Source organism: Amblyomma maculatum, chromosome 3 (assembly GCF_055883805.1).
Source record: "Amblyomma maculatum isolate TAMU_Amacu chromosome 3, ASM5588380v1, whole genome shotgun sequence".
NCBI lineage: Eukaryota > Metazoa > Arthropoda > Arachnida > Ixodida > Ixodidae > Amblyomma > Amblyomma maculatum.
The window spans coordinates 175,566,284-175,588,228 of NC_139346.1; the positions used below are offsets into that span (position 1 = coordinate 175,566,284).

Consider the following 21,945-nt stretch of genomic DNA (forward strand, 5'->3'; position numbering starts at 1 on the left):
CACATTCGCGAATTGAAGCGCACCTTGAAATAACTGCATGAGTCGGAAAGAATTTCTCTGGAGTTGTATTTTGATGATGTGAACAATTTTAAAGCACAGTTAAAACAGTTTAGTGCTGAAAAATATCAGGGTGCCTTGTTTAGGTCACGAACAAGGAGTTTCGTTATGAACAACCAGCTCGCCGCGCTTTTAATGATGAAAGGTATAAGCTGCTCTTTCCAAAGAAGTTTTAAAAATTCGTTGTAGAAGTGATACGTACACTGACACGCCAGGTATTCTTGGTGGCTTCTTTAAGCAATATGCGTTGCTCTTTAGTGGTAGTAGTAACTAGATCAGTGGGTCTGATTTCAGTCATTTAACAGAAGATTTTTCTTATCTTGAAGATGACCAGCGGACAACTATTGAGGGTCTATTACTTCAGATGAGGTGAAGTAGCTATTTATTCAGGGCCAGAAGTCTTTTGGCCCGGATGGTCTATAAGTAGTGAGTTCTATAAAATATTTATGCCTACCTTAGCACTTGCCTTGTTGATAGTTTTCGGTGCAGCTCACGACACAGGCTTTTTGCTTCTCACGTTTTATACTGGTCACATTATAATAACCCCGAAAACCACGGACGCGTATCGGCTGAAAAATGTTGAAGGCTATCGTCCGTTGTCCTTATGTGAAATGGATTATAAGATATTTGTGAAGGTTTTTTCTTCTCATCTGCAGCTTGTGGCGTTAGATTTATTAGGGCCACACCAAGTGTGTGGGATCAAACAGCGTAGTATCCAAAACCATATCCAAGTGGGAGGCTCCTAAGACAGAGTATTTGGGCGTCCCCTTGTATCAGTATCGCAATAGTGAGCCTCACTGGAATATCCGGATCTCACCAATTAGGCGACAAACCTAACTGACTTTTTAGTCTGTGGAAGAGTCGCATGACAGATCACCACGCTGAGCTACCACTTTCATCAAAGTCTCTGTTCAGAGAACAGTGCGGGGTGTATATGCTGCGCAGGATCGACCTCCTCCATTGTTACCTGTACTCGATGCGTGTATATGTCTTCCGGAATTTCGATGTGTGAGAAAAGCGAGAGGTCAATGCTAGTGTGACTGTGCATGACAGGCTGCGGTATGCGACCTGGCTAAATCGAGCTTGAAGTACTTCCATGCAATAAAGGAAAAAAAAAATTCCCAAGTGTGGCGCGTTGCTGGGGATCCAAAGGGTGGAGGATCGATTCCTGGAGGAGACAGGATATTTATTTTTTTAAATATCATTCACACGTTAGACAAGGAGAATTATGAGGTGCGTTTCGGTTGATGACATCATTTGATTGACAGCTATGGCAGGACAGGACGCCGGACGCCGTGAGTTTATGGGCCATTGAAGGCTTTCGCCTTAAACCACGATGTATGGCTTTTAGCACACTAACTCAGCCGTGCACCAGATCCAGCTGCTTTAAGCAGAGATACGTGCCCCCACTTGCTCCTCTATGTCGATACTAGCGCCATTCGCTTCAGTAGTGGATCTCAATAGCCGGGGCGGTGGAGCAAGTGAAAAAAAAAAAAAATGGAAGTAAGGCAGCGTCGGCTGCCGACTCCACGAATGACCTTGAGCCAAGAGGAGGAAGAAGAAGAAACCGTTGGGTTATAACTCGGTATAGTTGCCGCCCTGGTAGAGGTGAACGACAACATCGAGTTGCACGCACCGAAAGTTTTCGTTCCATATCCGGTTCAGCAGCGTTCAACCCCTCTAATTTAATTTTTTTTTGGGGGGGAGGGGGGAGAGGGGGGCAGCGCGGTACCGATCTTTAACCTTTATATTTTACCTCGGGGAGGTATATTATTAATCGCCAGTAATACTGCTGCTTCATATGCTCAATGGAAAGCAGGACTATTCAATAGCAATATGATTGGCCTTTATACTCCCAGTGGGCCTCCTTTTAGTTACAATGTTTAGTTGTTTTTAGATGTGTCTGAGAACCATACTTTTTGTTTTCATAATTATCTAAAATGATTCTTCCCTCAGCGCCTTTGAAATTTTGATGTGCAAGTGAAAACAACTTTTGTTTTTGAGTGTGACCTATAGCTTTTTTAACTTTTTTTTATGTCGGCAGAAGGGAAGCACTGGCTATCGCGCTGTAGAGAAGACACGCAGATTTCTCTCAGCGGATTGGTTTTGCAAGCAAGCATGCTGAAGCGACAGCTACTTCATTCATAGAACGAGTCTGTGAGCGATGACTTTTTGTCATGGGTCTGCTTCGACAAAATGTCTTAGCAGCTAGCAGAAAGGGAAATCGAAGTGGGAGAGAAGGCAAACGTGTTAAGAGTTGGGGGTTAAACATCTGTTCAGTGCATCAAGCATATGTAGCGAAGAAGGATACCGCAAGAAACAGCGTCAGAACAAAATCAAGGCAAGGGGTCGAGGTATGATGGCCGCCATGGCTTGCACATGTGGATTTCAGTGCCCAATTTCTTTTCCTATATCATGCGCGAGCATACGTTCCGCCCCTAGTTTTTCCATTTCACTGCTTCATCTCTGGTTCTTTCTATAAAAATATAAAAGGTATTTATAAAAGTTCGATAAAGTATAAAGTATAAAAGTTCTATATAATAGTTTTGTGTAATGATTCGCACGATACTATTAACGCAATTCAAGTTTGCCACGCGACGTTTTCATCATCCGATTGAAGCTTTAGGCATTATGTAGGCGTACTCACTGCTTCCCTTTTTTCACTTCAACGGTACACCCTAGCGCTTTTTTTTTTTTTCTTAACATATGGTCGCCTACGAGAAGGCATTGACAAATATAACTTTACTTTATCTATTGCTCAAGATAGTTAGTTTTAGACCAATCGTAAACCTTACATATTGTGGTCATTAAGATAACAATGTTTGGTTTTAAGGTTTGTCTTACACTTATTTTGTGGTACAAGAGGCAAGGCATATGATCATGCTTCTAGTTCAGGAAAATTTCGTCTATCGATCTCTGATCAGTGAACAGTATTCTAAAAGAAGAAAGGTCTAAACAATGTGCTGCCTGCGTTTGGACTTAGAGTCAGCATGCACGTGCGTCAGAGGTCTCGCTGTTTTGCAATAAATGGATCATGCATGCTTCGTTATCTGAATACTTTTTGTTCATGCATAAACAAACGCGGGCTTGATACAGGGATTTAGGCAGGTGCGGTAAAAACATTGATATGTTAGGCTCTTAGGGAATCAAGGAAGGTTTTCAGAACATCTCAACAATACTAATTGCTGATTGAACGTGCTATATATTATCACTTAATGCCAGTGTTAACAGCATTAAATAAAACGTTCAAACAGCGGAATGTAGAAGTACCATGAAGCGCTAAGAAAAAAAAACAACATTACAAACCGCAAAAGAGGAGCAACTTTTCTTTTTTCTCGAAACAGCCTGTAGCGATTAGTTTCTTCGTGCGAGAAATTTTCGCGGTAATAACTATTTTTCACTATACTCCGGCATTGAATTTACACAGTCACATGAACTGAAACATAAGTTGTACAGTACAATCACAGCACGAAAAAATTTCTCAATGCATGCACGCACAGCTGTCGAAAATAAGAGTACATCAATACTACAGCAGGTACTGTAACAACATTACAGCTCGTTCGTGGCGCGAAGAATGCCGAATTCGTCGTGCAGTTTGCCGACGCAAACTAAAGCTAATGGCCTGCATACTGCACGTCCGCCTGGTAGGGTCAAACAAATTTGATAATACAGAGAAGTATATGGCGCCTTTTAATTTATTTTAGATATCTGTTCGATTAGTTTTACAGAGGCCAGATTTCTAAGTTAGTTACTATCAAACAACACTCCAACTTCGTGCCTTGCGCAGTCGTAAGTACATCGCTCAGCTCCTCGATTAACAGAGAATTAAACTCGATGGATTTACATGTCACAGAACCAATCTGAATGTCGCAGTAATGAAATTTTAAGAAGTAATGATGGGAGAAGCAAATAAGTTCTCATGCACTTTACCTGTGCTTCTAACTTTGGTTAATGACGACATTGTTTGGACCGGTAGACGATGTGAAGGTGGATGTTGAGTAAGCGTTTGAGGGCAAAATCTGCTTTCATTACTACTCGATGCTGCTATATGCGATGCTTAATGTCGTGAAGTAGAGAGCTATATCCTTCGATAGACGCTGCAGCGGAGAGCTTCGAAACGTACAACGTGCAATATTTATTGTGACGGAAAGCCCTACCTCGTCATTTCTACCGTACCATTGCAGTCCACATTCTCGCTGAACAGATATTCAAGCTGCAGGGCAGGCATAGTGGCGCCTTTTTTGCTTATAAATGACAAATTGTATTCAGAAGCATCACGTGCTTCCTGGGTGCAATGCGCAAAATATTCCACTGCTGCTCACCTCTTTCAATTAAACTGATGCACTTCTGTTGAAGAGACTCTGTGTTGCTCTCAACCTGGATCAAACCAACGTTCGAGCCTCTGCTTTGAGATGACGTGATGAGTGATGTTGACATTCCAAGCTCATAAGAATTCCAAAGGGGCTTTTACTGTTTTATGGGTTATAGAGAGGAGGAGGGATGGAGTGAGCGACTTGCATTGGTATTTGCAGACTGAGCATCAGTTCTGGGGCTGCTGGCGAGAAAAAAAGACAACTGCGCCTCCTGCATTACAGATGAAGTATCTTCTAGTAGCGGGATTCCTAGCAGGTCATGCCAATTAACGAAATACCTAAATCAGCGTGCAAGTGAAAGCCTTTCAAGCGGGCTTTCTCTCATTCAAGTGAAAAAACAACTATTTTTGGAGACGTTGAAGCTCAAGATGTGCGGAGAATCTTAGAAAGTATTTTAGACACAGTTGGCTTTGCAACCGAGCGTCTCTATGATTTTCGTCAGAATATGACGTTGAAAGTTATTGGAGGCAAAGCAACTGACGTCTAAAGCAGAAGGATAGAGAACGTTTGACGTGCAACAAGAATGGTGCTCTCATGTCATTGATGATAGACCGGCTGCTTTTTACTGAAACAGAGTAATGAGATTCGCTCTCCATGTGTTCGTGCCTCCTAAGTCAGATGTCATGTTTTCATTGCAAGGAACTGCTATAGTTCAGCGCAGCTTCAGCTTTTTGAGTCTTGCCACTTTGCCGAGTATCTGCTTTTTGCCCTTTTCGAAGCTGTCGCTATTCGAAGTCGACGGCTTCTGTTTTGTCACCGCGAATGGCAAAATAGGAATTCTTTGATCCGATGTTTGCCTTGCGGATCTATACTTGTTGCTACCCGGGTTTCGCTTAGCGGGAGGTGAGTTCAATTCAGAGGGCGCCAAGAACAAAGGGAGGTTGCAAATCAGCCTCTCACAAAGCAGCTCCCTGCCAGGATTGTGACGTCAGCTAATCCGCAGTTGTACTGCACATTTTTTCCTCGTGGTGATTGTAGTCGCATCGCTAGGATAAAAATGATTGGTGGTTCCAATTACGCGCACATCCGTGTAGGCTGCAAACTTCGTTACAGTTATGAAATTTGTGGTGTCCCAAAATGCTCATTCAGGCGGTTGTGAAAAGAATGTTTAAAGAACATCTCCTCTGGCGCTTTCTTCCCATGTGTCATTCTAAATTGCCCCATTATTCCCGTGCTTACAAGGCGTGTCTAACAAACAGGTAAATATGATAAATTCCTTTCGTTTGAATGAATCGCAGCATTTAAGTGCTTATGAACAAAGTGAATTTATTAGGTAGCGAAGTGAGACTTCTATAGGAAGCGAATAGAGCACGTGCGTTTTGGATAATGAAAAGAAAACAACCAGAAGCGTACCGATAAAAGATCTTCAGAGGCGAACGTGATGTTAAGCATTACGTGAAGAAACTACGCTAGCCAGCATTTCTCAGAAATGTCGGATATTTCTGGGTATTGGTGATCAGCAAACAAAATTCATGAAAATAAGGCTGTTATGAGAATCAGGCGCATAATTAACGGCTCCTTCTGTGGGTATTGTAAGTGGCAACCATGTTTTCTCTCTAAATTGTAGCTTCTACAATATTTGTGTGCTTCTAACACAGCCAAAGTATCCTGCGCAACGTCTTCGCATTGCTGAATTAAACACATTTATGAGTTTATCTAGTTATTTGCATGACCTCATAGTTCAGTGCCTGAAATAGTTCAATATATTACCAGTAGGTTATCATTAAGCTACAGGACCAATAAACGTTTATCAAAAGGCTGAAAAGGTGTAGATTATACAAATATTCTTCTTGTTGAGAACTTATTTTGGCAAGATACGGAAATGAGAACACGACCTTTCAATTTCGGATGGTAACGAATGCAGAACTTGGAAACGCTGCCGAAGAGTGCAAATACCGAACTCATCTTGAATAATGTTGAAGGAATGCTTGAAATATCTCTTCTGTGCCCGAAATGAGGTAGAAATATCAATATGCAAAATTTTCTTCTACAAGCTGCAGTACCTCTAAGAATGGAAACAACATGGCGCATATTGACTGATTAACATACTTGTACACCGCACCCTGTGGAATGGAAGAGACTGAGATTTTAGTCTGCTCGAAGATACCTAGCCTTGTACACTATGCACGTGCAGGGACATCTTCTGTACCTTTATGTAAAGTCATCAGGGGACAGCTGTCATCTATACCTCCATTTACATGTGAAGCTTATTTAAAAAGGGAAAACGCTTCTTGAAGTTTTCAGCTTAGATGAGCAGGCTAGAGAGCCTGGAAATGATAAGTCGCATACTAAAAAGTACGCCGACGCATGAGTTCACTTGCACAAAAAACTCAAAGCACATAGAACTATGTCGCTGTCACGTCAACGCCAGTTTTGAGCAAATTAAGAAGCTCCAGGTGTACATGGGACCATGGTTTTGAGGCTACGCAACATTTAGGTGATTATATTCTATCGTGTCACATGTGCATCATGTCGTAAATAGGAACTCTTTTATACATTTGCTGTGTTGTGGGCAACTGGTGGTGGGTTACATCATTTCATCTTACTGTGATGCGAGGAAGACGAGTCACAAGATGAGTGAGTAGAACAGTATAGAATATGAGGTCCTCTCGTTGGCGGTTTGCCATTGAAAAACTGACACAGAGTTTGGCAATGTGTTAAATATTTTTAGCTGGTTAGGTTCTTGGGGAAAAGAATAGCGCAATACCTTTCTCTTGGCTGGCAACTAGATCCACGATCATGGGTGGAGAATCGGAGGTACGTGGGTGCAACGAGTCTATAGGCCACATTCTTTGTGGGTGCCCGATATACAGTGAGGAAAGACAGTGTCTATGCCGTGCGCTGGATGGACGCCTATTGAGTGAAATTAAGATTTTGGGTCCTTGGCCACGGCGATTTTTTGCGGTGAAGGCCTCCCAGGCACTGCTCCGCTTTATGAAAAGCACAGGCCTAATCGAAAGACTATGAGTTTGCTTTTATGTTCCGTGATATGACTGTGACGTGATGTGACCCGTCTGTGATGTGACTGTACTAACTTCACCCATCCCTCTCTCACAACTTTTATATCCTCTCACTTCCTTTCCTCCAGTGCAGGGTAGCAAACCGGTTTCTTTTACGGGTTAACCTCCCTGCCTTTCCTCCTCATCTTCTCCTTCCTCCCTGGAGGTATGTGTGCCGTCAGTTAGCATCCGTTTATGGAGCTAGTCTTGAACTTCGCTTGCAGATGGGTGCTAATGTGAAGCGAAATGGCACGACACTGCACTAAACGCTCTACAGAAAAAAAAACAACAACAACTGTTGTGTCGCAATGTATTTTGATACAACATCACGTTATATTTTGTTGCCACAAGCGGTGACATTTCCTGTACATGCTACCGCTACGTATTAGCCAAGTAAGGCTTTTTGCTTTAATTTTCTCTCCACGGCTTCATGTTCTGGCACAGTACACGCAGCTGCAATACATTAAGAAATGGCGTAAACAACTGGTGACCTGTGTCGCAGGGAACGTTTTAAAGATCTTACTCCAGTTGTGCCCATCGAGAGGCTCATGAGGGATGCAGTCTAAAGCTTCAACCGATCGGCGGTCCATGATAGTGAACTTTTGTATAGTTCACCGTGCTGCCCAGTGTTGCCGATTCAGCAACGATAAAGCGCAGGCCGCTTCCTCCAATATAGCTATTCTTGGTTGATGAAGTTTAATGGGACAAAACGACTCAGGCTACGAGATACGTTATAGCGAAGGGAGCAGGAAATTTTGACCATGCACCTGGGCTTGTTCAGCGAACATTGACATCGCGAAGCCCATGGGTGCCTTGCTTTTCACCTCAGTCGAATCCCAACTACTACACCAGTGCGGCAGGGCTGATATGCCTGTTTTTGTAAGCGGTGCTATTTGGAAAAATACGTTACGCTTTTAAAACCTGTGTAGGGAGTAAGAGTGTGCAATAAGGTAATTCGACCAAAACAAGCAATGTTGATTTCACCAGAAATGATCACATTGTGATGAATAAACAAATGATGTAGCGAATGCGGAAGGCTTGGCAAGACATAAAAAATGCGGCTAATTCTGGTATTGAAAATATCCCGCGCCAGCATTTGTTTGCATTGCATTTTCGTTTTTTCACGCATACCTTTTCACAAGTAAAATGCCTAGGTGAGTGAAATGCATTCAGTTTCTGACATACAGCTAGCAGAAATTTAAAACGCATTAGTTAGGGCCACGCTTGAGAACTGAAGTTAAGCTGCCATTGATTTCCATTTAGGACCATTTTCACAGCCTGTTGTCTACTTTAAAGCCATGGTTCCTTGCAGTTGCGCATAGACTTCGCAAAAATGATAATGAGGTCGACGAGCAAGATAATGTTCTGCGGCGAACAGTTTGGAAGGGCGGTATGAGCGAAAAGCCAAATCAAGACCAGCCAGTACGGGAACATCACCATGGGGCACCGTATAACAAATACACGTGGTCTTCAAGCGTATTCAATAAATGCTCCAAAGATAGGGTTTGTGGAAACAAACCCTATCTTTGGAGCATTTATTGAATCCGGCACCTTAAAAGTCGCCACTAGAGGTGGCGTGTATGTCTAGAAAAGTCAGCAGGAAGCAAAAAATATGTTTTTGGAAGCATTTCGAATACCACCAGATGTTTTCTGCAGAATGTTTCTCGCCACATAGATAAAGAGTATCTTTAAAAGGCAGGGCTCCTCAAATATTAGGGAGCAAGAAAGGATAAAGAAATAAGAGGAATCTAAAACTGCTGAAGGAAGAAAGCAAGCGGTCTTGTACTTGCCCTGGACCTTAAGATTGCTGATAAATTTCTACTAATAGGCAAGCAATACGAATAAGTAATAGAGCAGGCTTCTGGGCTAGGCCTCAGCGCTCTAGAGATATTTTTTCAAGTTGCTAAATATTTATGACCAGATTTTTGGCGGAATAATCTCAACGCATATGTAAATATCACAAGCGTTCAACGTCAACCAAGACAAAACTTTTTTTTTTAAATGTAGGGTGATTGAAATAGATATAAATCATTTTCAAGTGCAATGATGACATGTCTGCTTCCGAAACGAATATTCGTTCTCTACATCCGCGAGCTCGATCACGCATTGTTCAGTTTCTCACTGTACAAAATGGAACCTGAGAACATAGGGCAAGCAGAATATTGAGCGCAAACGCAGCGCTTGCCGATGACTTGTTTCAATGTGCATTGTCTAACATCATCGGCTTGGTCAAAAGCCCCACGGTATTGCCTTTATTTAGACTCGTTTTTCTCCGGAATAACGGTTGTTACGTAGTCTGAAATGTACTTCCTTTTCTTGCGCCATGCAACGAAGCCAGTTTTGCATAATGGAAATGAAGTCCTACACGTTTTAAGGCAACCTTTGGATGCAAGATCATTTTTTGTGTATTTTGCGTTTAATTTCAGAAGTCGCGAGGAGATTGCGTGCGATATGAAAAGTTGCCTTGCTGCAAATTTACATCAAAGGAAGTTTCAGCGCAGCAGTCGTGATTTACTGAGCTGATACACGTGGCTGCTTCAACCATGGACCCAACTCTGAATGGCCGCAAAAGTGCTGTGATGTGCATATTCGCAGCTCGTGCTTTGTGCAAGCTAGTCATAGGCGTGGGGCTGGCACTTATTCTCGTCCATGTGTGCTTTGACGTGACCAAGTTTAAGAACGCGACATATCAGGTATGTTGATTTCCAGCATGTTCACTGCAAATGGTTTACGTTATATGATACGCAAGGGTGTTTAATTGTGCTCTACGCATTGGTTTCTTTCCTCTGTCTCGCAGGCCATTTTTGTCAACCTGACTTCTGTCATTCGAGAACACGCAGCTGATGAAAAAGAAACACCAAGCGTAGGAATCCAGACCGCACCTGCCATCGCAGACATCCCCAAAGATGTGTTGAGCGATGGGAATAGATCAAATGCATCGGATAAAAATCTTTGTCCGCTTATACCTCCAAATCTCGGTAAGTTTTAATATGCTCTAATTTTCACATTCAGTGAACCTATAGATAACCAACGCCACAATCTGATGTGCACGCTGCGTGTTATTGTGTCCACAATACTCAAACATGATAAGCTAGCTCTGCACACAAACCATTTTTTTGGGTCTTTTAATAAGAAATATAATCACCTGCATTTTTTGCCGTTTTGCAGAGTGCGCTGCACGCATTCCATGCTCTCGAAATAAAGTGGCAAAATCATGAGCTGCTGCTGTACTCAAAACGTTGTCCATTTGCATCGTCTCGCCGAAGAGAAGGGATTGAGAATTTATCGAGGTTTTTCTGTTTCACATGCCACGTTCATAACTTCTGAAGTTGACAGTTTTAATTAGGAGAATTGTAGCGCTATAACTTTTCACCCAGCGTAAGGCATAGCAGGCAGTCCTTAAAACAACGCCTCGCATCTTACAACACAGTGTAAACGAAAGTAACGAATGGACAACCATAACATTTCCTTTCGAGCGGTGGCGCCTTTCGCTCGACTAACTTGCAAAGTTAAAAATGCACATTTTTTCTGCTACTCCGGATCGTCACCTGCTACTTGAATCACGCAGAAGTTTGACTATTTCGTTTCCATCTGTCTAGTTGGTGCGGTTCGTTGTACAGTTAAACGTACCAAAACGACTAAGGTTATGGGCGACGCTGTAGTGTAGGGCTCTGAAAATTCCGATCGTCTTGAATTCTTTACGTGCACTGAAGCTGCACATAATCCATGCGCCTTGCTTTTCGCCTCAATCTAAAAGCGGCTGCGTTGACCGGACTCTGATGCCGCGTCCTTGGGTACACTAGCCGCGTGCCCTAATCACTAACTGCGGCTGCGATTATATGTGTTTGAAAGACTTATATCGTGCGACACTAATTCTAGAAACGAATGAGACTAAAAGAGGAGCCGGCGAAACACATTACAAGACATCTGACAAAGGATGTTCTTCCTTGAACAAGCAAACCTTTCAGGGCACACGCTAAGCTAGAAACAAATTAACTGCCGTTCCAGAACACATCACAACTCATTAAGTAGTTCAGGTTCCGAAACGAGCGCGAAGAATGAGATGAAGTGCGCATAAACTATGCCTGAAGCATGGCAGGAGAAAGAAAGAACAGCATTTCCTGCGAACAAAAGGGAAATATTCAAGAACGAAGTGGAGTTAAAAGTCCGGATATTTTCCAAAGCTGAGACTTGTAGGTGGGACTCTAAAAGCACAACAGTGCGAAAATGATAGAGAGATATTTTTAAGGATAGATTACACACTTTTAATATTTTGACCTTGGCTTTATATTTTCGCACTGAAGTCTTGAGAGGACGAACCACATAACGAGGCTTGACGTTTCATTAGTGGCCAGGGAGGCACGTTTGCTCCCGCGAGCCGGACTTAGATTCAATAGCACGACGTAGATATCAATTATGTTGATTTTCCATGGCGCGACATAGATGTGAAGGACGTTGATTGGCATAAGCATGTTGTTTGCGCGATACGCTTGTGTCTGTGCCGGTGGTGTGTGCCACCTCAGGTGGATCTTATATCATGGCCGAATCACCAGGAACTGCTAACTTATATGTGATATGAAAATTGAATCTACCTGGACCCTTTTACACCGAGTCAGATGAACTTCTCACAGAATGCGGTAGACTACGACTATACGCTGGCGACTGCGTGCGACTCAAAACCGAACTGAAAAACAAAGTGCGAGAACACCTGATTCGCATTTAGTCTAACCGAGCTAAATTAAAAGTAATGTTTTTCTAACTCTAGGGACCGCATAGTACTACACAAAAGACAATTATGCTGAGTTCCTATGTGTTCTTTTAACTCGAAGGGAAAAAGCACAGGGAAGCCAATATCAATATACAAACTTGGAATAGTTGCTGAGGGCACTACGCATTATGATGCGCCTAGCTCATGGCTGCATAAGGAGGAATATATTATGTCGTAATATTTTATTGCACAAGCATAAACTGATTAGCACAACAGTGGCACAGAAGAAACATTAGCCTGCTTTTTACTTCCTACCGTTCCAGCGCTGCTCTCCTATCTGACGGCGTTTCGTCTCTATCGCACACTTTTTGTATTCGTAATAAAACAATACAAATCCAGTAGCCCAAAAAATATGTCGTATCCAATAGTAAAAATAAATGGTATTCGTGTATACTTCATGTTGGACAATAGATGTCGAATCAAATATTAAAAGAAAAACAAGCAACGCGGAGTCAAAGCGCTATAAGAAAAGACCGAGAGAAACGCTCCTTAACTCGTGCGTTTATTACTTCGATGTGCGGATAACTTGTGCAAAACAAAGCAACTAGAAACCTATAATAACCTAGAAGGTATCCATCTCAACAGATTCCTTTGTCGAGAAAAAGAACTTTAGGGTTAATGCTGCCCCAAAATTGTTTTTATGTATTATAGATAGTGTGATATAATATGCCTTTTTTCAGTGACATAATTTGTTGCTCATTATTTAAGTATGCTTTGAAGTTTGTACCTTGAAGGTGAAGTTTTAAGTTAATTGGTACAATATGCCACGAGATGGGAGAAAAGTAGGCTTCAGTGGTTTCTGATTAAGTACACACTGTGTTTACAATTCAGTGTGGCAGCCAGGAGAATAACAGAAGCAGTGAAATGAGTAGATGCTCAAAAGAAAAAAAAATATATTTCACTTCATGGCACAATATTTTGTAAACAAAACAGTAACATGTGTTATTTCGGCTTTTATCGTGGGACAAAATAATGCAGGACATATAAAAGCTAGTGCCAATATAATCAGAAAGACGGCATTAATTTCAAGGCTACAAAAAGGCTGATAGGTGTCAGGGCATACTTTATAATTAACCCAATAAGGGTAGCATTTGGATCTTTTCTGAGATCATTGAAAATATGAAGCTAACAAAAGTTTTTTCTCCGCAAACACCAGCCGATGACATTCCAGTAGACTACATGATAATATGGTGTGTTCCGGGGATTAAAAGAATGGACCGCATTTGCTTTTTATATTGTGGAACAGTGTTGCATTATAGAGCGCAATCAATGCCGGGTATTTGTTACATAATTGCACTAATTGCGACACGCCTGCCATCCCGTAGTTTGTGCATATTTCACGGGCAATAAAAAAGCCAGACGCATGTCATAAGACAATGGCCTCTCGGTATATGGTCGAGAGAATGAGAGAAGATGCCTTTTAACTTTCTGGTAAAGTAGAATTGCTTTCTTCTGGTAGGATTGAAAACATTCGACTCTGATACTTTCAAACTATTTATAACATTCCATGGACAAAACACTTAAGGGGACAGGGTAGGTCCTATTCTTGCCATGCATTTTAGGCTATGTTCGTGACCCTTTTTCTCATGATCTGCCGGGGTTAGAACATTAACATTGGTGGCATTGTAATCAGCAATGTTAGGTAGTGTTACTGAACTAGGATAATTTGTTTTTAAAGGTTAGTTTTTTTGTTATCTTTTTTTTTACTGGACCCACCAAATTTTAGAGCCATAATCTGCAGTTCATAGCCTGTAAATAAAAATCGTCTGCAATAATATTTATAATCTTAGTTCAGTAGACTATCTGTAATGTTTGCTCAATGTCTGGAAAATTTTATCTCCTTTGCGCCTGTAGTTTCTTACAAAAAGGGTCAAATGCAGCAAAATTTGGTGTTTTGAGATAATTGGCTTTGAAGTGGAAGAAAGAGCTTTATTGCAATTGTAATGAGGCGCTTATTGACGCTCAGATGGAGAGCTGTGAGGAGAGGACCTTGCAACGGCGAGCCCAGCGTACTTCTTTGTCTTCGTCGCACAACGCACTGGTGCATGTTGATGGCTGAAGTGCTGACTATCACAGTACATTTTCCCCCCGGGTAAAAAAAGGAGCCATCCTGGCGACTTATGGCGTGGAAAGCACAGCGGGGTCATAGAACGGCTTCAATCGGTTCACGTGAACTGTTTCACGACCACGGCGACGCAAGTCCGCAGAGGGCGTGACGGGCTCAACTACGTAGTTGACTGCAGATGTTTGCTGGAGGACCCTATATGGCCCGTGGTAGCGAGCAAGAAATTTCTTTGAAAGGCCAAGGGTTGTGGAGGGCACCCAGAGCCGCACCAGAGAGTTCGGGAGATATGACAAAGCTTCGCCGGTATCACGGAGGTATTTTTGTTGCCACTGATTTTCTGTTGTGAGAGAGCGGGCGAGCTGACGGCATTCTTCTGCGTACGTGACGGCATCGGATAGCGGGGAAGATTCGGAAACGTCAGGGCGGTAGGGAAAAAGTGTGTCCATAGTACAGGGTGGCTCGCGCCCGTAAAGGAGAAAGAATGGAGAGAATCCAGTAGTGGTCTGTGCCGCGGTGTTATATGCGTACGTAACAAACGGTAGAACTTGGTCCCAATTGGAATGGTCGGTGTTCACGTACATAGCCAGCATGCCACCGAGAGTGCGGTTGAAACGTTCTGTCAGTCCATTCGTCTGAGGGTGGTACGAGGTAGCGGTGCGGTGTATGGTGCGGCATTCTTTCAGGAGAGCCTCAAGAGCGTCTGATAAGAAAACGCGTCCGCGGTCACTGAGCAGTTCGCGAGGGGCACCATGGCGAAGAACCAGGTTTTTCAGAATAAAGGCAGCCACGTCGCGTGCGGAAGCAGAGGACAATGATGATGTCTCAGTGTAGCGGGTCAGATGATCCACTGCCACGATAATCCAGCGGTTGCCAGCTGAAGTTGTAGGAAGGGGACCGTATAGATCTATGCCGACACGATCAAACGGACGGGCAGGACAGGGCAACGGCTGCAGCGAAGCAGGAGACTTGAGAGGAGTTTTTCGGCGTTGGCAAGACTGGCAAGAACGGACAAAATGGCAGACAAAGCGGTACATTCCACGCCAGAAGAAGCGTAGACGCAAGCGCGTGTAGGTTTTCAACACTCCGCCGTGGGCGCACTGGGGATCAGTATGGAAAGCAGCACAAATTTCGGGGCGGAGATGACGGGGGATGACTAAAAGCCACTTCCTTCCATCGTGAAGATAATTGCGGCGATAGAGCAGGCCGTCATGAATTGAAAAATGGTGAGCTTGGCGGGCAAGCGCCCTAGACAAACGACCTGGAGAGTGACTTGAAAGAAAGTCCAGAAGTGTAGATATCCACGGGTCGCGCCGCTGTTCCGTGGCCATGTCGATAGTGGCAAGCGAAGACAAATCGTAGGCGCAGATCTCATCAGGCAACGAAGAGGGAGGCAGCGGTGAGCGCGAAAGAGCGTCCGCGTCAGTATGCTTGAGGCCTGAGCGATATATGACACGAATGTCATACTCTTGGAGGCGAAGAGCCCAGCGAGCAAGGCGGCCGGACGGGTCTTTGAGGGACGCCAGCCAGCACAGAGCGTGATGATCAGTGACCACATAAAATGGTCGGCCATAGACATACGGACGGAATTTGCCGATGGCCCAAATAATGGCCAAGCATTCTCTTTCCGTAACAGAATAATTGGACTCTGCCTTGGTCAAGGTGCGGCTTGCGTACGCCACCACATAGTCTCGGATACCAGGCTTGCGTTGGGTGAGAACGGCGCCTATCCCAATACCGCTAGCGTCAGTGTGAATCTCAGTTGGCGCATTCGGGTCGAAGTGGCGGAGGATGGGAGGCGAAACCAAGAGACGGCGTAAAGTGTTGAAGGCGTCATCACAAGCAGGTGTCCATGAGGAGAGGTCGGAGCTGCCGGAGAAGAGCTGGATGAGAGGAGCAATAATAGATGCGAAATTTAAGATGAAGCGGCGAAAGTAGCAGCACAGGCCGATGAAACTTCGTAGCTGCTTCAGTGATTTTGGGCGTGGGAATTCGGCAAATGCACGAAGTTTGGTGGGATCGGGAAGAATGCCATCCTTAGAAACGACATGACCTAGAATAGTTAGTCGGCGAGCAGCAAAGCGGCACTTCTTCAGATTCAGTTGGAGGCCGGCAGTAGCGAGACAAGTGAGAACGTCCTTCAGTCGGAGCAGGTGGGATTGAAAATCGGTAGAAAAGACTACGATATCATCGAGATAGCAAAGACAGGTTCGCCACTTGAATCCACGAAGCACAGTGTCCATGAGGCGTTCAAATGTGGCCGGGGCGTTGCAAAGCCCAAAGGGCATGACGTTGAATTCATATAATCCATCTGGTGTGATGAAGGCAGTTTTAGAGCGGTCAGCGTCATCCATTGGCACCTGCCAGTAGCCAGATCGTAAATCCAACGAGGAGAAAAACTCGGCGCCCTGCAAGCAGTCCAGTGCGTCATCGATGCGTGGCAGAGGATAGACACCCTTGCGCGTGATCTTATTGAGCCGGCGGTAGTCGACACAAAACCGGAAGGAGCCATCTTTCTTAGGTACCAACACAACTGGAGACGCCCAGGGACTGTGGGAAGGCCGAATGACACCACGACGGAGCATGTCGTCCACATGATCAGCAATTACTTGGCGCTCCGAAGCCGACACGCGATAGGGGCGCTGGCGCAAAGGTGCGGTTTTACCGGTGTCAATGGTGTGCTCTACGACAGACGTGCGGCCCAAGTCAGTTTGAGGAAGGTCGAATGAAGAAGCGAAGTTCTGCAAGAGGGCGACAAGTTGATCACGTTGCGCAAGTGGAAGATCAGCATCAATCATCATCATCATCAGCCTGATTATGCCCACTGCAGGGCGAAGGCCTCTCCCATATCTCTCCACTTAACCCGGTTCTGTGCTAGCTGCATCCACTTGACCCCTGCGAACTTCTTAATCTCATCCGCCCACCAAACTTTCTGCCGCCCCCTGCTACGCTTTCCTTCCCTTGGAATCCAGTTTGTTACCCTCAGCGACCATCGGTTATCCTCTCTTCGCACTACATGTCCTGCCCATGTCCATTTCTTCTTAATTTCCACTAGAATGCCGTTAACTTGAGTTATTTCTCTGACCCACTCTGCACGCTTTCTATCTCTTAATGTTACCCCTACCATTTTTCGTTCCATAGCCCTCTGGGTTGTCCTCAACTTAAGTAGAACTCTTTTGGTTAGCCTCCACGTTTCAGCCCCATAGGTGAGTACAGGCAAGATGCAACTGTTGTATACTTTCCTCTTGAGCGATACCGGTAAGCTGCTAGTCATAATCGGCGAGTGCTTGCCAAATGCGCTCCATCCCAATCTTATTCTTCTTGTTATTTCCTTTTCATGGTCCGGATCTGCGGTTACTACCTGTCCTAAGTAGATATATTCGCCTACTACTTCCAGTATCAGCATCAGCATCAATAGCATGTTGGAAAACGTCGGAGGGCGTCGAAGCCGTCGCAACATCGTAAGAGCACAGACTAACGTCGAAGGAGGGGGTTGAGTCAGCAAGAGTGGTGATATGACCGGGATCAAGCTCTTCAAGACGTCCAATGCATTCGCCACGGAGCAGGACTGCTGGGCAAGAAAATGGGTTCGAGGCGTAAAGTGCACTCTTGCCGTCTTGAATTTCGAGAACTGCGAACGGAAAAAGGAAGCAGGGATGACGGGAGGCAGCTTCGGAAGGTGTAAAAATCGCAGTCAAAGGAGTTACACACTCACAAGACAGTGGTACGAGGGCAGCAGAGAACGGAGGAATGTCGGTGTCATGGGCGACGAGAAGTTTTGCAGTGCGGGGAGGGGTATCACAGAAGGGGGCATCACAGAGGGGGGCGAAGGCAATTTGCGCACGAGCACAGTCAATAACGGCTTGATGAGTCGATAGAAAATCGTATCCGAGGATGATATCATGCGAGCAGTTCGGCAGAACAATAAACTCGATGGGGTACAAGACGTCTTGAATGAGCACACGGGCTGTGCAAGAAACGGAGGGGTGAATGTGCTGTGATGAGGCGGTGCGGAGCGAAAAGTCGGAAATCGGAGTGGTCACTTTGCGAATTCGACGGCAGAGCGCTTCACTGATGACGGAGACGGCTGCACCGGTATCGACGAGAGTGAGAACTGTGGCGCCTTCTACAGAAACTTTGATAGCATTAGCGGGACGACACGGAGGACTTGAGGAATTCGAAACAAGCGCAGTTCTTGCCCCCGGAACTGCGACTGTTAGTTTCCCTCAACGGTGTTGTTAGAACGTCGCAGCATTAGAGAAAGCGATCGGCGCCGAGGAGAATGTGATCGACGAGTGGCATAGGTTTGGCGATCTTGTGAGACAAATTGAGAACCGGGCGGAATCATTTGCGAGCGTGAGTCGGTATCGTACGGGTAAAGTCGAATGTCAGGCTGTGAAGGTTGGAGGCGCTGGCGAAAAAGGCGTGCAACATGGCCTGGCCGATCGCAGGAATAGCAAATCGGAAGGTTGTCCGTAGTACGCCAAGGTTTCATAGGATGTGGGCGGAACCTTGAGGGTGGGGCTTGGAACGAAGGCTCAGCATGCGGCGGTGAACGGTAGGCAGGGACCTGCACATAGGAGCCAGACGTGGGCGAAGGTGGTGGCCTAGCCGTTATTTGGGCATACGTGAGAGGTGCCGTCACAGGCGGCAGCACGGGGTTGGACGGCAAGACATCAGCGACGTGTTCTTGCACGACACGGCGTATAGTAGGGGCCAAAGATGGAGCCAGTTCAGGAACGAGGCGGCCCGAGTCTTGAAAATGGGGAAGGAGTGAGATTTGACGTGCGACCTCTTCACGAATAAAATCTTTGATCTGTTGATTCAGCGGGCTCCCTTCAGAAGTTGGCGAACCACCCAGGGCTAATGCGGCTACGCCTTCGTCGCACACACGGGAGCGGCGCCTAGAAGCGCGCCGCTTGCGGAGCTCGTCGTAGCTCTGGCAAAGCTTCACGAGCTCACTAACGCTGGTGGGATCTTTCGCTACCAGCATCTGGAAGGCGTCCTCAGAAATGCCCTCGAGGATGTAGCGGATTTTGTTCGCTTCCGGCATGGCCGGGTCGACTCGTTTGCAGAGATCAACGACGTCTTCTATGTAGCTGGTAAAGGTCTCATCAGCGCGCTGAACACGATCGTGTAAACGTTGTTCGGCACGAAGCTTACGCACTGCTGGGCGGCCGAACACTTCCGCGAAATTCTTTTTAAATGTCGACCAAGATGACAGGTCAGCCTCATGGTTGCGAAACCAGAGGTTCGCCACGTCCGTCAGATAGAATATAACGTTACTGAGCTCATATGAGTCATCCCACTTGTTGTAGCTGCTTACTCTTTCATACGATGACAGCCAGTCGTCGACATCGTGGTCGGCCGTGCCACTGAAGAGGCAAGGGTCACGCTGGCGCACGACGCCAGAACACATGATCGTGGGCGGAACGGCCGGCAGCGTCGAAGTGGACTCGTCTTGCATGGCGGTCGTAGAGGGTAGTGTACGGCTTCGCAGTTCCAGTTTGAATGGGATCGTTTCCGGCACCTCCGCCAATTGTAATGGGGCGTTTATTGACGCTCAGATGGAGAGCTGTGAGGAGAGGACCTTGCAACGGCGAGCCCAGCGTACTTCTTTGTCTTCGTCGCACAACGCACTGGTGCATGTTGATGGCTGAAGTGCTGACTATCACAGTACACAATATAGAACTATAGAAACAAACTCTCACGCATTTTTTCAAATTCAACGCATTTTTTCAACGTGACAAAAAATAGGCGCTGAAAAATTAATTTTTTTTTTAGCATAAGAAAGGCACAGATCCCGAGCATGTGTCAAAGGGGGTGTGGCTGGATGCTGCCTAGGTTTCGAAAAAGGTTGATTTTGAGGTAAATATTTCGCGTGCGCGCAAATGAAAGACTGGGCTATGTCAAGGAAAGAATATAGATTTTAAATTACACAAAAACAAAAAATCGATTTTTTTCGGAAATTTTGCCTACCCTGTTCTCTTCATGCATGTTTTTGAAAGGAGTGTATTATGTCTTTATTAGATTTGGTGCATGTACCTTACATCAAGTTGCAGTATGTGAGATGAGAATGAATTAACCTAAAATAAATTTCTCTCTTTATCTTAATAGACAGGAAATGTCGGAGGCGAAAGAGCAGAAAATTAAACTATATATATTTTTTTCGGGAATCACAGCGGATCACCACGACAAGCGACCACTGCGTTAGATTTTCAGAATAGGACTGGTTGTGCCATGCTTGCGCACGTAGCACGCGAGGTCTAGCTTTATTTTCTTTCAGCCGGCAACAAGGTGCCGCCTGTGAGCGCCAAACATAAAAATTCCGTTTACGAAGTAGGATGGCGCCATAGGGTTCCACAGACAGACCGAACGGCGAAAGAACACGCCAGGTAGGCGTGTGGAGGCTGCTCTGATGGCGGGCACCTCTGTAGAGATTCCTGCGACATCTGTGGGAGATCCTTGGGAGGTGTCTCGATGTAGGCGGGCTTGAAGCGTTTCAATGTTGCCAATTCTTCGCGTCCATTGACTCGCACGGTCGCAGAATTTAACGCCTTGTGAAAGACGCGGTATGGCTCATCGTAGGCAGGTGTAAGATGCGCCTTTATAGTGTTTTGGCGTAGAAACAGGTGAGTCGAAGACACAAGGTCTGCATGCACAAAGATGCGGCGATCGGAAGATCGAGGTGGTAACGGTCGCAGTTGCTGAATGCACTCTTGTAGCCGTTTTAGGTACAGCTGCGGCTGTGGTGAGGGTGCCGAAGTTAGGAACAACTCTCCAGGAAGACATAGGGAATGACGGAGACGAGTTCAGCCGCTGAGCAACCAAGGTCTCTTCTCTGGACTACTCGTCGACCGAGAGAAAGGTGGTCGAACCGTGTTCTGCGTTTAGGCGGGCAGTGAGGAAAACTTGCGGACGATGGTGGCGCTCGACCATGTCGCCGGCGCTGGGTTGGTATGAGATGGTACGGTAGTGCTTTGTGCCAAGTGACAGGGTGGGGCTCGTGAGAAGGGAGCATACAAATTGGCGGCCATGTTCCGTCGTGACAGTGCCGGTCAGCAGAAGAGAAAAACCCATGCTGAGACGAAGGCTTTAGCAACTGTCTCAGCAGTTATGTGCGAAATGGTACAGATTTGGGCCAACGCGTGAAATTATTAATCACAGTGACGATATACCGGCAGCCTTGAGATAGAGGAAGCGGCACTACAACGTCGAGATGGATGAGGTCAAATTGGCATTCAGGCGGCGGGAAAGGTCGGATGGGGGTCTTCGTGTGGCGAACGACTTTGGCTGTCTGGCAAAGTAGGCATGAGCGGGCCCACTAGCGAACATCGATGCCAATGCTTGGCCAGACGTACTGCTGTGTGGCGCGGCGTACCTCGGCTTTCAGAACTGGACTGCTCGTGTCTTCTTCTTTTTATTTTACCTTGATACTTTCTACCTTGATCGTGCCTAGCTCAATCACCTAGCACACGCGGCCCAACTTCATTTTCTTTCAGCCGGCCCCGAGGCGCCACCTGTAAACGCCAAACATAAAACCCCCGTTTACACGTAGAAGGACGCTAAACCTTGCCTTAAATATGCCTGCCTTAAAGACAGTGAGCTCGCAAGTCATCTAGTAGCCAATACAATAAGGAATTCGCTGACTTTTAAAACTTAGTTACTCCTTATCTATCTGGCGTT

At 45.5% G+C, this 21,945-nt stretch overlaps 2 protein-coding genes across 7 annotated transcripts in view; one reads left to right on the forward strand and one right to left on the reverse strand.

Moving 5' to 3' along the window:
• The window catches only part of LOC146197026 (uncharacterized), a 113,963-nt gene extending 109,531 nt beyond the window's left edge, over window positions 1-4,432 (reverse strand). Inside the window, exon 1 of the mRNA XM_084598747.1 lies at window positions 3,988-4,432. Coding sequence (XP_084454873.1) covers window positions 3,988-4,018 — 31 coding nt within the window. The 5' untranslated portion in view covers window positions 4,019-4,432. The remainder of the gene's footprint in view (window positions 1-3,987) is intronic.
• LOC146197029 (beta-1,4-N-acetylgalactosaminyltransferase bre-4-like) overlaps window positions 1-21,945 on the forward strand; it is a 48,863-nt gene that overhangs the window by 16,769 nt on the left and 10,149 nt on the right. For 3 of the 6 annotated variants that reach the window (XM_084598745.1, XM_084598744.1, XM_084598739.1), the window contains exons 1-3: window positions 2,293-2,411; window positions 9,856-10,122; window positions 10,227-10,407. In XM_084598745.1, coding sequence (XP_084454871.1) covers window positions 9,973-10,122; window positions 10,227-10,407 — 331 coding nt within the window. In that variant the 5' untranslated portion in view covers window positions 2,293-2,411; window positions 9,856-9,972. Of the gene's footprint in view, window positions 1-2,292; window positions 2,412-7,741; window positions 7,823-9,526; window positions 9,673-9,855; window positions 10,123-10,226; window positions 10,408-21,945 lie in introns of those variants that run through there. The other 3 variants (XM_084598741.1, XM_084598743.1, XM_084598740.1) reach the window with 3 other exon arrangements.